This window comes from Talpa occidentalis, unplaced genomic scaffold (genome assembly GCF_014898055.3).
Source record: "Talpa occidentalis isolate TD23 unplaced genomic scaffold, MPIMG_talOcc4v2.1 talOcc4.8, whole genome shotgun sequence".
Taxonomy (NCBI): Eukaryota; Metazoa; Chordata; class Mammalia; order Eulipotyphla; family Talpidae; genus Talpa; species Talpa occidentalis.
This window is the reverse complement of record NW_023605194.1, coordinates 103,365,328-103,381,086: the sequence shown is the minus strand read 5'-3', so window position 1 is coordinate 103,381,086 and position 15,759 is coordinate 103,365,328. Positions and strand designations below refer to the sequence as shown.

Genomic DNA, 15,759 nt, shown 5'->3' with positions numbered 1-15,759 from the left:
CCTTGGCTCAGAGGTGGCTGCCATTTCACTGTGCACCATGGGGCCTCTTCTTTAGTCTGTGAGGTGACAGAGCAAGTGCACTTGTGTCCAAGGCAATCAGGAGAGCAAACACTCATGATCTCATCTGAAGGTGCTTATCTAATTACCTCCAAAAAGCTCTATCTCCAAATATCATTACATTGGGGAGTAAGGGTGCAACCTGTGAATCTTTAGGGTGCACGAACACTAAGCAATGAAGGGCCTCTAAGATAGTACCTCCGATATTCCAAGAAGATAAATAAGCTTTAGAAATGATCCTTTCCTTATGATACTTTGTAAAGGGTGCTTCATGAATTAATGCATTTTCCAATTTATTTGTGATGAAAAAGCAAGTTTCAAAGATGATTTACTTACTAAAGGTTAAGAATAGTTACCCATCACCTAGCTTATTATAAGCCATTATTGACCTTTTAGAAAGAATTATATTAAGAAGAGATTAATTTTTTCCTTTAACATTTTCTTTGAATGTCAAATGGATCCTCTACAATCTAATTTCTTAGTTGGAATGGTTTTCTATATGCATTTTATTAAACTGAGCTAACACCTCATGGCCATAATAAGAGCTAACACAATATGAAAGGATTTGGGAATCACATACATTCTTGCAGGAAGGGCCTTCATCCAATACCTTATGGAAATTTTGAAGCAATAACAAAATATTTTCTTTTATATAAGCCTATGCATACAAGACTATACATATAATCTGCCTTGTACTAATTCAAATCACTTACCTTATTTTGCTACTATGACTACATTAATTTTCTCTGAGATTAAAAAACAAGAAAATGTAAAATAAATTAACTTTTTCCCAATAAAATACTAAGTTGTAGCATTTTTCTTTTTTTCAATTTCAGTATCTCTAATTTCTCTTGTTAGGGGAACTATGGTAGAGCTTTGAAGCTTTTACCCTGTTTTAACAAGTTTGACAGTGTGGAGAAGAGCTAAGCTCATACCATTTGCAGCAGCATGGAGGGAGCTTGAAGGGATAATACTAAGTGAAATAAGTCAGATGGAGAAATAGAAATACCAAATGGTGTCATTCCTATGTGGAATATAAAGTAACCAATTAATAGTCAGAAAAGACAAGCTTAAAAACCAGCCTTTGATAGCTGAACTCCAGAACCTAAGCACCAAGGGGGAGAGGGGATGGAGGTGTAAGGACAAAGAAGGAAAGAAGCACAGTGGCCTATGGTGGTGGAGTATGGGTGAGTTGGTGGTGGATGCACTACAGTGGTAATACCTGATGGGGGTATCCCTATATTATCTCAGTTAAAAAAATAAATACAGGGCCTGCCTGGTAGCACAGCGGGTTTTGTGCAGCACTGTGAAGCTGTCCACAGCCTCTGCAGTGCCTGTTTGATTTCCAGTCTGCCAGGGAGATTCCCACATGGCGCAGCAGACCTCTCCTGCCACGCCATGTGCTCCCCTCAGCAGTGTATTTCGGTCAATCTGCCTGTTCTGTTCCCTGCTCTATCTCTGGTGAATCCTCTCCCCGCCCTGCACCTCTAGCCTGTACTCCAGTTCTTGTATAAAAAATAGATAAATCTTTAAAAACATAAATACAAGTGATTAGTTAATAAGGAAAAAACATTTTTTTTTTGACTGCAATAGATCCCTTTTTTGGATGGTGGAGGGCTGATATGATGAATAAAATACCCCATTCCAATTACCATGCTATACTTATTCCCTGTCTTTGAATTGATTGCAGTATAAACAAGCTACCCTGTCATATTTTTGTATTATATTATACTTTTCCTCAGATAATTAAATATAGTTGTCATGCAGTAAACAAAGACTTTTCACAAAGTTCTAATGTCTCTAAATATAGGAACTATTGCATAAAATGAAATGCCTAGGAGGAATTTAAATATTTATTTAAAAAAATTGTAAGTTTATGGGCCTCCCTGGTGACGCAGTGGTTGAGTGCTGGGCTGCGAAGCTGCGCGGCCTCTGCAGCGCTGATTCAATCCCTGGCTGCTCCCCAGCCACTGGAAGAGGGTCCCACATGGCGCACAGACCTCTCCTGCTGCCCGCTGCTCCCCTCAGCAGTGTACTTCGGTCCTTCTACCTGCTCTGTTCCCCGCTCTGGCTCTGGTGAATTCTCTCACCCTCCTGCGCTTCTGACTGTACCCAGTGCTTGTATAAATAAATAAATAAATAAATAAATAAATAAATAAATAAATAAATAAATAAATAAATAGTAAGTTTACACTATATTCCTTGTCACTTTGCATAAATACCCAGAGAATTTTTATATTTGCATAAATTTTAATATTTGCATAAATATTAGTTAGACTTAGGTAATTGATTTATTATAATTACCCCATTTGGCTTTTAGATAGATCTTTACATTTATTACACACTACATTGTATTTTGAGAGTTGCCATTGTTCTACCTGGACAGGACTAATGAAGTTATCCAAAGAAAAGCATTAACTTCTTACATTATGAACTTTGTTTTAATTATTTCATTTATAGGATTAAACTAATGTAAAGATAGGGCTGACTTATTCAATATAAAAATTATTTGAAAGTTTTGTTGCTTAGAAACTTCATTCATTTTAAAGTATTAGCCATATGTAAATAATTTCTGTTCTTTTAGAGGTAGGTTTATATTAAGAAAAACAATACCAGAATGTATTCTGCATAGGAAACTTGATTAGTGTCAACTGACTTTGTCAGGTCAGATCTGTTAGCTGAAATAAGGAGCAAAGCACCACCATAAATGGTGTTTGTTTCTTTATTGTTTAAAATAAGCAGAAATAAACCCACAGATTTATGGTCAACTAATCTTTGACAAAGGAGCAAAGACTATGCATTGGAGCAAAGAAAGTTTGTTCAATAAATGGTGCTGGGAAAACTGGGTCGCTACATGCAAAAGAATGAAGCTTGACCACTACCTCACACCATACACAAAAATCAACTCAAAATGGATTAAAGAACTAGACATAAGACCTGAAACCATAAAATACATAGAAGGAAATATAGGCGAAACACTACGGGATTTGCACATCAAAGACATCTTTACAGACACATCACCCAAAGCAGTGATAGTGAAGACAAAGATAAACAGCTGGGACTACATCAAATTAAAGAGCTTCTGCACAGCAAAAGAGACAATAACAAAAACAAAGAGAAACCCCACCAACTGGGAGAACATTTTTGCACCCAACACTAATGATAAAGGACTGATCACAAAAATCTGCAAAGAGCTGATGAGACTCAGCAACAACAAAGAAAATAATCCAGTCAAAAAATGGGCAGAAGAGCTAAAAAGAAACTTCTCTGAAGAGGAAATGCAAATGGCCAACAGACATATGAAAAAATGTTCAACATCACTTGTAATCAGGGAAATGCAAATCAAAACTACCATGAGATACCATCTCACACCAGTGAGAATGGCACATATTAAAAAAACTAGCAACAACAAATGTTGGCGAGGATGTGGAGAAAAAGGAACTCTTGTGCACTGTTGGTGGGAGTGCAAAGTGGTCCAACCACTATGGAGAGCTGTGTGGAGATTTCTGGACCTACTAAACATAGAGCTTCCATATGATCCAGCAATTCCACTCCTAGGTATTTACCCAAAGGACACAGAAACATCAATTCCAAAGAGCACCTGCACTCCTATGTTTATAGCAGCACTGTTTACAATAGCTAAGCTTTGGAAACAACCCAAATGCCCAAAAATAGATGACTGGATCAAGAAGATGTGGTACATATATACCATGGAATATTACTCAGCATTCAAAAAAGATAAACACATGCAATTTGCAGCAACATGGATGGCGCTGGAAGGGATCATGCTCAGCGAAATAAGCCAAAAAGAAAAAGAAAAATACCGGATGGTCTCACTCATAGCAGGAATCTAGAAAACTTAAATAAGGGACCAGGAAAATGAATATAAGAAAGTGAAAATCAAAATCAACAAAAAACTATGAACCAGAGACACTTTTTGGGGGGTGGGGGGCGGGAGGGGAAGGATTGGGGTCAGAATGGGGCATTTGCAATTGTATGGGGGAATATAAAAATAAAATTTAATATTTAAAAAAAAAAAAAAAAAAAAAAAACAAACAAATGAATAAATAAATAAATAAATAAAAAAAAAAAAAAAAAAAAAAATAAGCAAATAATCAACGAACGTCTAGGAAACATATACAGGGAATATAGGAACATATAGGAGATATAGCTATTAAATTTCTAAGGATGTCTATGTTCTTTTGAAAAAAAAGAACTCTGATCTCACCATGTGTGGCTTATAAAGAAACAAAGCAAATAAAGAAAGCAAAATAGAGTCAACTCTTAGATATAGGGAACAGATTGGTGTTTACCAGAGAAAGATGGGGTAGAGGGGAGGCAAAAGGGTATAAGGGGTCAACTATATGGTGGAGGACGGAAACTAGATTTATGGTGATGATTGTGATGTAGTATATTCAGATGTAAAATCACAATGTCGTACACCTGAAGCTTGTAATAAGTTCCCTCAATAAAATGTGAAAATAAATAAATAAAATCCTGAATGGTTTCTGAGAAATATCTAAAAACCTAAATGGCACATAAAGTCCTATGCACCACCATGTTTACTTAGCTGTGAAGATAATATCTTTATTACATGGCTATGATGAGTCCGAAAGATTTCTCTTCTGATATTTCTGCAAACAAATCAGAAAAATAGGCAATATGTCCTTGCTGTCATTCTACCATTCAGCGCAACCATCAGGTGATGTGATAACTGCTGCTTCTTTCATATTTAACTAGATTTTTAATATAGGCAGTCATTTTCATTCATCAATTATGACTATAGATTAATAGAATGACAAAAATTATGATACTAAATTTCCTTCCTATAAATAAGCACAATTTTGATGCACTGAATCCAAATCCATGTATTTGAGGACATCTCCAAGGAAATCAAGCCTGCTTTGACTAGAATTTTCTTTTCATGCAGATGCACAAAGATTTCCCCTAGGACTCCAGTCTGATTGCTATCTAAGTGTTTTATGACACTTGGATTGATCAGTTTGTTCCAAAGCATAATGATAGTTTTAATTACTTTAGTTTTGCTGAACAATTAAACAGTGACTTAATTATTCTGTTATTTTTTGAATGTCTTTTATAAAAATCTCATGTTCCTATGCTATTTATATATAATTTAGAGATAACGAAATGAATTTCCTAGTTTAGAAAGTACCAGTTTTATAAAAATTGTTACAGAATCTCTGAATTGAGGTTCAATATTTTAACATACTATTATGAACTGGTATAAACAGAAAATAGTCTACATTTTGATTTATTTTCCTTTTTGGTCTTAACCTTCCTATAGACTCTTGGCAATATTCCAGATAAAAAAGCTATTCATCTATCATTGGCATTCTATAAATAATTTTGATAATGATAGGAGAAATATGAGCCAAATTAAATGCATTTTCTTGCCAAAAATGTAGTTAGCTATGAAAGCAGTGCGTAGAATACTTAGAGGTAAAGAAGTGTTCTTGTCAGTTTAAAAGGCAACAATCCCATTCAATAACACAGGGTGACAGATTCTTAGCTGAGTCAACAGGCACACTGCATGAGAACAAACTTAGATTATTTATCCAGAGCTGTGTTTTTATTAAATTGGGCTAACTTTAGTCTTGGAAAAACTAGACAAGAAAAGGATTTTTGGTTAAACTTCCTCTAAGGAGAAGAGTAAATGTCATTTGTGTTAGTTCTGGTAAATAAAATTTAATTGTGATGTTTGCAGTAAATGTGTTCAAGTGTCGATACTGTATAGCAAAGAATAAAGCATTTGCAACATTAAAAATAAACAGAGATTGATAATGGTGCTCTTCTTTTGTTCATGGATGATTAAAACATTTTTTTCAGTTTGGAATCAAGAATCATAGATTTTAGTTTAAGACTCATTAAAAATAAGGAGATATGTTTGGCAGTAGAATTATTACTTTAACACATTAATTAAATTGTAAATGTGTAAAACCTAAAAAGAAAAGAAAGAAAAAGGCTAGAGAAAAGTTGTCTCAGTGACAATTTATTACAAATATCCATTTCAGAGGTTTTTTTGTATTTGCTTTCCTAATTAATCATTTTCTTTTAGAGACAAAGTTTCACATTTACAGACCATTTCTCTATTCCCCCCAACTTTCCTGTGGTATAGTCACGACTGAAGGAAAAACCTATTTTTGCTAAAGCAGGTAAGTAATCTCCATTCCAATAAACTTTCAGTATAGTTTTACTTCCATTTGGTAGTTAAGTGTATTTTTTTCCTCTGGTAATTTAAACATTATAAATAATCCTTTAAAATAATTGCAATTTTATTTTGTTAAAATAGAAATTCAATCTCAGTTTATTATTAAAGCACAACCTTAATTAAGTACTGAGAATACACTGTTCTTTCTTTCCTTTTTAAATATAGAAATGTGTAAATGCATAACTTCTGATATCAGATAAGGGACAAGACTGACAATGTCTTCTTTCACCACTGTTTTCCGCATATATATGATATATATATATAAAATATTATATTATATATAACCATGATATGTGAGTGATATATATAACCATATATATATGAGATATATATATATAACCTTATATTGCTCTAATTTCTCATAGAATCGGTCACCTTCAGACAAAAAAATCTTAAGTTTTGGATAACTCATTCCACCGAAATTTTTAAAAATTAGTTAGTTAATTTTAGGCCAGGCAAGTCCACATAACTTCAAATAACGCTGTACCCCCGCCACCAGGAATCCTCCACCAGAGTCTACTGAGGCTCCCCCACCTGTTACTGTCCTCCCCTTCTATGTAACTTTTTTAAATATGTCTTTTTCATTATCAACCAAACATGTTCAGGTCAGATCTGTTAGCTGAAATAAGGAGCAAAGCACCACCATAAATAATTCAGGTAGCTATATTGACTAATATAGATTAGGCAAGATTTTATGAATTTTTTTGAAAATTATTTTATTTGACCTTGGAGAGATGACCTAGTTTCTTGCAATAGAGGCAAAAATTATTTTGTACAGAAAACACACACATACACACACATGCACGCAGTTCCTCATCTGGCAAGCACTACAAGATGCCCTAAATATTTATCCAAGGAAGATAGTTTAGACCATCAAAGATTCTATTTTGAAATTATCACAAATATTAGGACCAAGCAAAATAAATAAAAAATATCGTTCTAAGTTATAAATGTGATTACCAACAGTGATCCATGACTGAGAATGGTCAAATAAAAAAGTAAATAGACTAGCTATAAAATTATAAATATATTATAGTCTTAAAAATCTTCCTTTTCGGGCCTCCCCAGTGGCGTAGCGGTTGAGCGCTGGGTTGCGAAGCTGCCCACAGCCTCTGCAGCACCGGTTCAATCCCCGGCTGCTCCCCGGCCACCGGAGGAGGGTCCCACATGGTGCCCAGACCTCTCCTGCTGCCCGCTGCTCCCCTCAGCAGTGTACTTCGGTCCTTCTGCCTGCTCTGCTCCCTGCTCTGGCTCTGGTGAATTCTCTCACCCTCCTGCGCTTCTGACTGTACCCAGTGCTTGTATAAATAAATAAATAAATCTTTAAAAAAACAAACTTCCTTTTCATTTTTTAAAGAAATGTAATAATACGATTTTTTTTACTAATAGTTGTGAATAGCAATTGTGCCTAGACAATTACAATATTATAGTTTTACTATTTCTCAATTCAAAACATTGTACTATGTCGATTGTCCCAATTGCTAATTCTGAACTTTGACATTCTCCACATCATTCATTTAGAACTTACGATAAAATGTCTAATTTGCTAAGTTATCTTCGAGTTTTGTCATTGACTTGTAAATATTTTGCAGTTGGAAACTGATCTTATTTGTGTGCCCACAAATACTGAGTAAAGTACTTTGTATCAAAATATGGCCTGCCAAGCAATTCTGGTTCAGTGTTGTTGGGGGAAGTTTTATTCACAACCACACCACTTGCTTTAAAGGACTTTTCAAGTAGAAATCTGTGAATGAATGGCTCCTATATGTAGAGGTTGATATTGTGCAATGTATTAAAAAAATCTAAGAAAACGGAATTTAGCCATTTTGCCATTAAAGAAAAGCTTCTTTGACCTATTAAAAGGAATATTGTGTGAGTATTTCAACTTTCTTAAAAATCCCAGGAATATTATTTAAGGAGCATTTCTCTACTGTCACAATCAGTTGTGTTCTCATGTGAGATTAATGAGCTGTGTTCTTAATGAAAATCACTGACAAAGTAATTGAGGGAAAGAAAGTGGGAGATTCTACTCAGGAAGTCAGAAGACAGGCCAAATGCTTCAATGTTAAGTGATGGGAAAGGACTTTCATACATCATAGGAAATGATTCTGTCTGTTTGAGTGTATGTAGCAGGACATCAAGCTCTGTCTTAGGAAGTAATAGGTGCTTAAAGTCAAAAAGATGCAAACTTAAAAAGAATGAGTTTTGCTGTGATCCTCTAAATCTACAAGAAAAAAAAGTCCTCATAATTAATGAGCTGTCTAAGTTATTTTTAGCTGAGAAAAGATTAGAGCAACCCAGAGCAATTAATCTATGTTATGGATGTATCCAGATCTGATTTACTTTTAAGGTCCCAATTAAGCTCAGAGGAAGGGGGAGGTTATTGAGGCGTAACATTAAATATAACCCACAAACAACTTTGACCTTCTTTTTGCTTATTTTTAAACATTATATGTTGACATTAGGACATAGGAATCACCTTAGCTCTCACAAGGATACAGTCCTAAGAAACAAGAGCAAAACCTTGTTATTTGGGTTTTTTTTTTCTTGTTTGGATTTTTTCCCCTTCTATCAGTGAGATTCTTGAAAACTTCTCAGCAATGATATTAACATGAAAATGGGGATAAAGAAATATAATTAAGAGAACAGTGACCTTTTGCCAACCAGTCAAAAAAAATACAGAATCTGAAATTTTGTTTTCTAGTCTTAGAGCAGAATCAGGCCCATTTCACAATGTTCTAGGCATGCTTGACACAGCCTGAATCTCATTTTGCTCCATAGGTCAGAAGTCAGATAAATCTAAACCCACAGATGAAACAAGGTGTAGTTTTAGTTCAAAAGATTTGGCTGAGGATGCAGAGGGGGCATAGCTTGAGAGAAGAAATGTCAAGAATGGTTTGGATGTGTGTTTTTTTTTTTCCTGTCCTCAGGAAGTGACTTGATTATTTTTCTTTATTTGTGAAGATATAGCAGAAAATAAAATGATAGCAAATCAAAGGACACACATGGGTGGGCTCTCTTGCTAAGTATGATTCACTGGAGGCCAGAGGACACATTAGATGAAGAGGAGGCATGAAATCATGGCCTTGGATTGTGAATATTTGTAATCAGTGAAGAAAAAATAGAAAGTTACTACCCCAACATTAGAGAACATTAGGTTTTCTATATGCACAAGGGGCCCAAGATTTATCCAAATCTCTACAGACTGCCAGTGAACTGAATGATAGTTAAAAGACATATTTTGTGGGTGTTTTGATATTTTTCAGCCCACATAGCACTGATTAATGTGTTTTGTTAACTTCTATTTTGCAGAAATATTTCCTCTATTCTAGTTTCCAAAATGAAATGAGGGAATGCAAGGTTGTTCAGCAAGTTTTATTTTCTCACCTTGAATGTTCCTACCTTGAAATAAACAGCAACATTTAGGCAAGAGAGCTAAAATGAATAGTAACTTACATTCATGCTTGTGAAACTCAGAGGCAATTCCTGCATTAAAAGAAAAGGTAGAGCTCTTTGGCTCTAGAAACTAACCCACTCTGCTCATTATTTTTTCTTTAAATCTACTTCTAAATATCCTATACTTGTATATTAACTTTGCATATAACTTTCATTGAATGAATACCTAAGTAATTTACTACAGACAAGACCTCTCTGTTGCTTCCTATGAAATCCCCGTGAGTGTGATCAGTGGTACCCATATATTCTAGCCATCTCTCAGTCTGGCTTTTTTTCTCAGGAAGGGCAATCTCACTATCATTATTACCTCTAATTTTTGCAGAATGAAGAACAAAAGTGCATGTGAAATTCTACACATCTTATGTCTAAATATTTCAATATTTAAATCAAGGTAGTAAAATGTAAAATTAAAACATTTCTATATTTCTATACAGACATTAAATTTAAGATGAGTAAGATTTTAAATTATAATTGAATTTTTAATACAAATTAAAATTATTATCTTTCATATAAAATTTTGGAATATTTTTTACATTAGCATGGTTATCATGCTTCCTAATATTCAAAGTTAATATTGTTAGAAGACTGATGGTCACTTGAAAACAGGAAAAAAAAGTATCTACTTTTCTATTTGTTTTTATTTTTCAAGTTATTTCTATATTGTACCAACTTAGCAGACTTTCATTAAGGGACAAAACCCAACCTTGACCTATGTGACCTTGCAGGCACTCATGTCTTTTTCCGATGGGTAAGAGGACATTACAATGGGAAATAATATGCATGCTTATTATAATTGCACTCTGTATTCAATTAGAATATTCTGACATACTATCTTTTAAAATAAGAGGGGATACTTGAAAAAGAAAACAGACTCATTTATCCTCATCTATTTTGAGCAATGTTCAGTGAGTTTAACTTTTTAATGGAGAGTCTCAAAGTAATGAGCTAGGACTTGGATTTTTGGTTGAGTCTGGAAAACAGATAAATCATTCTTACGTCTTCTTTCTGAATTTACTCTCTACAAGCAGTCAATTTATTTTTCATAAAAACTGTGAGATTAATTTTTTTCTATATACATGTAGGTATTTGATAAATATTCACAAAGATATAGAATTCAGTTGATGTGTCTACAGTGATTTTCAAACTCTAAAGTATATCATCGAACTAATGAGCCACCATTTTAAAGCATTGGGCTATTTGGCTCTAAAGAACGCTAATATTTTTAAAACATTATCACCATGTTTCCTTTTTTTTACAGTATACACTTATTTTACAAAGCCACATAGGAAAAAAAAAAAAGCCCAATTCAGCTACTTCAATTTTTATTTAATTGGAAGATATTTTATCTTATTCTTGAGCAATAATATTTTACCTGTCTCACAACTGAATTATGTTTTAACACAATAAGGTAGGACAGCCTGAAAAGAAATAGGTATTTATATAGTAATATTTGCCTGTTCTATTTTCTTCAAGTTTTAATTGAAGTTTTTTTATTAGGAAAATACACTTTTTCCTTTTATTCTCAGTATAGAAACATAAATCTGTTGGCATAATGTAACAAGACAATACTTGCTGCATAAGGTTAATGCTGATTTAATAGAAATTTTATTTTTCATCAAATAATTTTATATTACTTAGGTTGAGAAGCATGGGTTAAAGAGCCTCTTAGAAAACAAAAATGGAACATAAAAATTGTCACTGAGAGTGAAAAATTACTGATGATGAAGCATGTTTTACAAAAACAGTTTTCATTTATTTATTACCATGAGGTGTTAATAAAACAGGCAAACAGATCAATTTTTCACCACAAATGTCACTACATATTTATGTCTTTGATGCCAAAACAGCAAAGTGTCGGTTCATTTTTCCCTTGAGTAAATGTGACCATCTCCTTCAAACATTCTATAAAACGCATGTACAAATGTAATTTCACCCAAACTGGTTTGGGATTTAGATTTTCTTGACATGATTTATCATAACTTTTTTCTCCTTAACCTTATCCTGGTTTTATTTGCTCCCATGTCTATCTTGAATCCATGCAGAATAGAAAGACTCGGGTAATGAAATTTTTTTATTTACCCCTCAGAAGTAGTTGTGCTAGGATTCCAAAACACCCTTACATTTCATTAAACATCCTCCAGTATAATTTTATCAAGGTAATAGAATAAATGGATTTTCTGTTCAATTACATTAGTCTCTTAGTTTCAAGCACTTGCCAATAGTTTTTTGTACCCAAGTTTTCATATATTCTATTCAAGAAACACAATGGTCACTGTACTTGAGCTATTTACTCCACATATCTTCTCCCCACTCAGAACTGTCAGCCTTCTGAAATAATTAACTTCAAATTTATTACAGTCTGACCATTTCTTCTTCTCTTTCCTATGGTTACAATGAAGTGAGAGCCCTTCTTGTATTTAATGCTAAATCTCTGAGTTGTGTTCAGAAACTTATCCCTTCATACCTACTCAGAAATACCATCCAACAAACTACTGCCTGAATACTCTGAAGCTGAATTTATCCTCAGAGAAAGTGAGTCCTGATAGTAACTCCATAAATGCATCTTTTTAAAATGATTTCACTGATGTAATAAATAAGTTTTAAATTTCAATTCATGCCAAATATTTCAATTCTGATAAACAGAAGATCTATGAAGAAGCTTCAGCTCTCAACTTACAATACATCCTCTTTTTATCTTTCTAATGTCCTTAGGAGTCTTTTATTCTAAATTTGTTTATAAGAAACAATAAATGTATTTTAAAACAGAAAAGTCTAAAAGGATTCTAAACAAAAAAATGTTTTCATGGAGATTGATACTAATGCAGTGATACCTTAAAGCCTATTTTCTTCTAAAAACTGTTTTCCAAAGCCCAGGGCCAATTTTAGGAAAAATTGCTTTTTGAAACATCCTTTAAATGGTATCATGAACAGCCTGGAATGAAATGACTTGAGCACATTTGAAATTAAACAGAAAACAAAATCACGAGATATACTTCTTTGAACAGCTGGCCACCTAAAATTTGTCACACTATCACATTTTATGGGTCACACCCCTAAGTTTCTCTTTATAATATTCTGCTTCTTTTCTACATCTTAGATTATTATGGGGAAATGCCTAGTTATTTTATAATAATTTAGGTTCTTTGTTCCTTTAGACAAAGATAAACAAGGCTACTGAAACCAGGCTTGGCAGTGTGATGTGGTACAGATATGATATTAAAACAGTCCTTTGGCTGACTGATCTTTATACCTTGGCTATTCCTACTAAGTTTAAATGAATTACTTTATGAGAAAAGAGGAATGGTTTGCCCACCAATGAAGTAAATATAAAGCTTTTATTTTCAGAATCTGACTAAAACAGAAGAGTTTATTGAAAAGTAAATCTAAAATATTTAGCAGCTGAGAGCTTGTAGTGGATTATGTCATGATAAGTTGATAACTTGAACAAAGTAGTAAGAGGGACATCTAGTTAAATTTTAAATGATCCAACTCTTTTTACACTTGAACAAACCATTTCTGTTTGCTCATCTGGGTGTGGCGAGCAAGGAGATATGGTGGGAAAAGACAAGAGGGGCAATCAGGTCCTGTTCTAGATTGTCACTTTTGTTCTTTGAATATGATTTAAATCCTTATGAATTTACAGTGTATGTTTTCCATGCATACACTTCCAGGAAAGAATGAACATGCGCTAGATGAAGACCTTATTCTCTTTTCAACAGAAAGATACATAAACCATGCATAGGAGAGCATGAAAATTTTAGACCTTAAGAACACAAGCTATTGTTTCTGAAGTATGTTTGATAGTGCAATGCAGATCATTAGCTGAGTTTTTTTTTTTTTATTTTCCTATAATGGAGACTCTTGGGATTTCTAATAACCAGATGTAATTCTTCATCATAAATTTAAGAACAGTCTATCTGGTCAACAGAATCTAGAACATTCCAAACAATACACTGACTACTATAATGAATTCCCCAGAACTCACATGTGTGCTTTATATTCAGACAATGTAATGATATATGACAGTTACTTAGAATTGGAACCTGTTTATGCCTTTGCTCTTTAGTGGATGAAATTATTCATCCACTCAAAAAATGTTTATTGAGATTTTGTATACTTCAACTAACAATTATCTGTATTTTTTTTTTAAAATTAGCACTAATATAAGTGGATTGTCTATCCTGGAACCATTTACCATGTGGGATATTTAGATAAAGAACAATGAATGTATAAACTGATGGTGATGGCAAACATAAAAATCTATCATTGGAATAAAAATCTAAAAATATCATCATTATGTTGACAACAGATATTAAGAATTATGTAAGCATGAAAAGAGCACATGTCTAGATATAAGCCTAGATATGATACAGGAAAATCAACCAGAACACAGTTAAATGTAAATCTTAATATAGAAAATTGGAAGCAAGAGATCAACACTAAAAGAGTGTTCTAACTTAGAAAAGCGAGGACAGAGACTTTATGGAGTAACAATATAGGTGTCAGTGGAACTTTAGCTGCATTTGGAATATTTGTTCAGTGATAGTCTCTTGATATAGTTTCAAGTCATAATAACCAGCCATTGCCAATTTGGTTTAGCAAGAAGGAAGGGGATCAAATGAGAATCACAATAGAAAATGTTCGGTTCTCATGTTATTAACCATATTTTATAACATTATGCATATGTATTTATTTAAGTCGTCTACACAATGTCTAATCAATATCTTTTCCTATCTCCATTGGCCCTGCCCTCCATGTCTATCTCCATTTCCACTTCTACCTTGATTTCAAAGTCTGTTTCTTCTCTACATTGTCTTACTCTACCATCCCCACCTCCTCACATTTCAAAATTCTTCTAAAACAATGGATGTTCAATCCAACTAATACCTTGAAGTCAAGATTGAGTGCTACGTGAATAGAGACTGGGATACCATACAGAAAGCCTCTTGATTAAGACCCTTTCCTTTGGGAACGTGACACATTTCTTAATTTGGTAAAATTACAGGATTATAGTATTTGGGATATTTAAAACACACAGTTCTTGGCATGGGGGATGACTCTACATCATTTTTTTTGAACCATTATGATGCATCTGTTACATGTGACTGGAATATCAATCTCTCTCATTGACATACATTTTTTAAACTTTTTAAAAATTACAAATGCAGCACATATAGGACTTTTTTTTTTACAATTTCTTAAATGACATTATGTTTTACGCAGGGAAAAGGACAGGGCTCGCTAAATTCTTCATTTGTTTAAAGGAAGTAACTAGATATATCAAAATAAATTAACAAGATAATTTAGGAGAATAGAGTGAAGGTATTTTTCCTAAAAATGACAAATGACCCAAATTAAATTTATATGCAATCTGTCTGACTCTGAAGTCCCAGATTTAAATAGGTAACATCTCTCTTTCTGGTATGCAATGATAACTTGCACTTGTTTTCACTGGTTTGGTTTAGTTTGTTGGTTTAGTTGTTCCCAAAGGAAAGGAATGGTGCTCTAGCAGTTAAGTCAATATAACAGTGTCATGGCTGCTAGAGGCCTACCCCTTTATGTGTATGTCAATATATTTCTGGACTCATAGAAACTTGTAGAAAAGAGGATGAACTTACTGTTGAATCTGCTTCATCATGTATCTGCAGTTTTGGGGCTGCTTAATCCACTTGTCCACAGTTCATTTTAGTGGTCTGTTTGTGGAAAGCAAACAATGCAAAGGGTTTTCAGTATTTATATCACCATACCACATGCATGCTAGACTGCCTAAAATACTTTATACTAGCTTAAACATGCTGACTCATTTTCTTGAGATTCAAGTCTAGCATAATGTATTTTTAAAAGGACTTAAAAAAATCATTATTTTTGAAGATTTTACAGTTTTAAGAAAAGTTTTATTTCTTAGAACATAAATATGCTGTGAGGAATATAGTTTTGTTTAGAAGGAAAATAGAACTGATTTTTTACTTCCTATGGAAATGCAATTCAAAACACCATGCAAAATATAAATTTGAACT

The 15,759-nt window shown here is 33.5% G+C and overlaps 1 protein-coding gene across 1 annotated transcript in view; it reads right to left on the bottom strand.

Annotated features, from left to right (window-relative positions):
- Positions 1–15,392, bottom strand: part of CTSO (cathepsin O) — a 237,158-nt gene extending 221,766 nt beyond the window's left edge. Inside the window, exon 1 of the mRNA XM_054690108.1 lies at positions 15,361–15,392. Coding sequence (XP_054546083.1) covers positions 15,361–15,380 — 20 coding nt within the window. The 5' untranslated portion in view covers positions 15,381–15,392. The remainder of the gene's footprint in view (positions 1–15,360) is intronic.
- Positions 15,393–15,759: the final 367 nt, after the last annotated feature.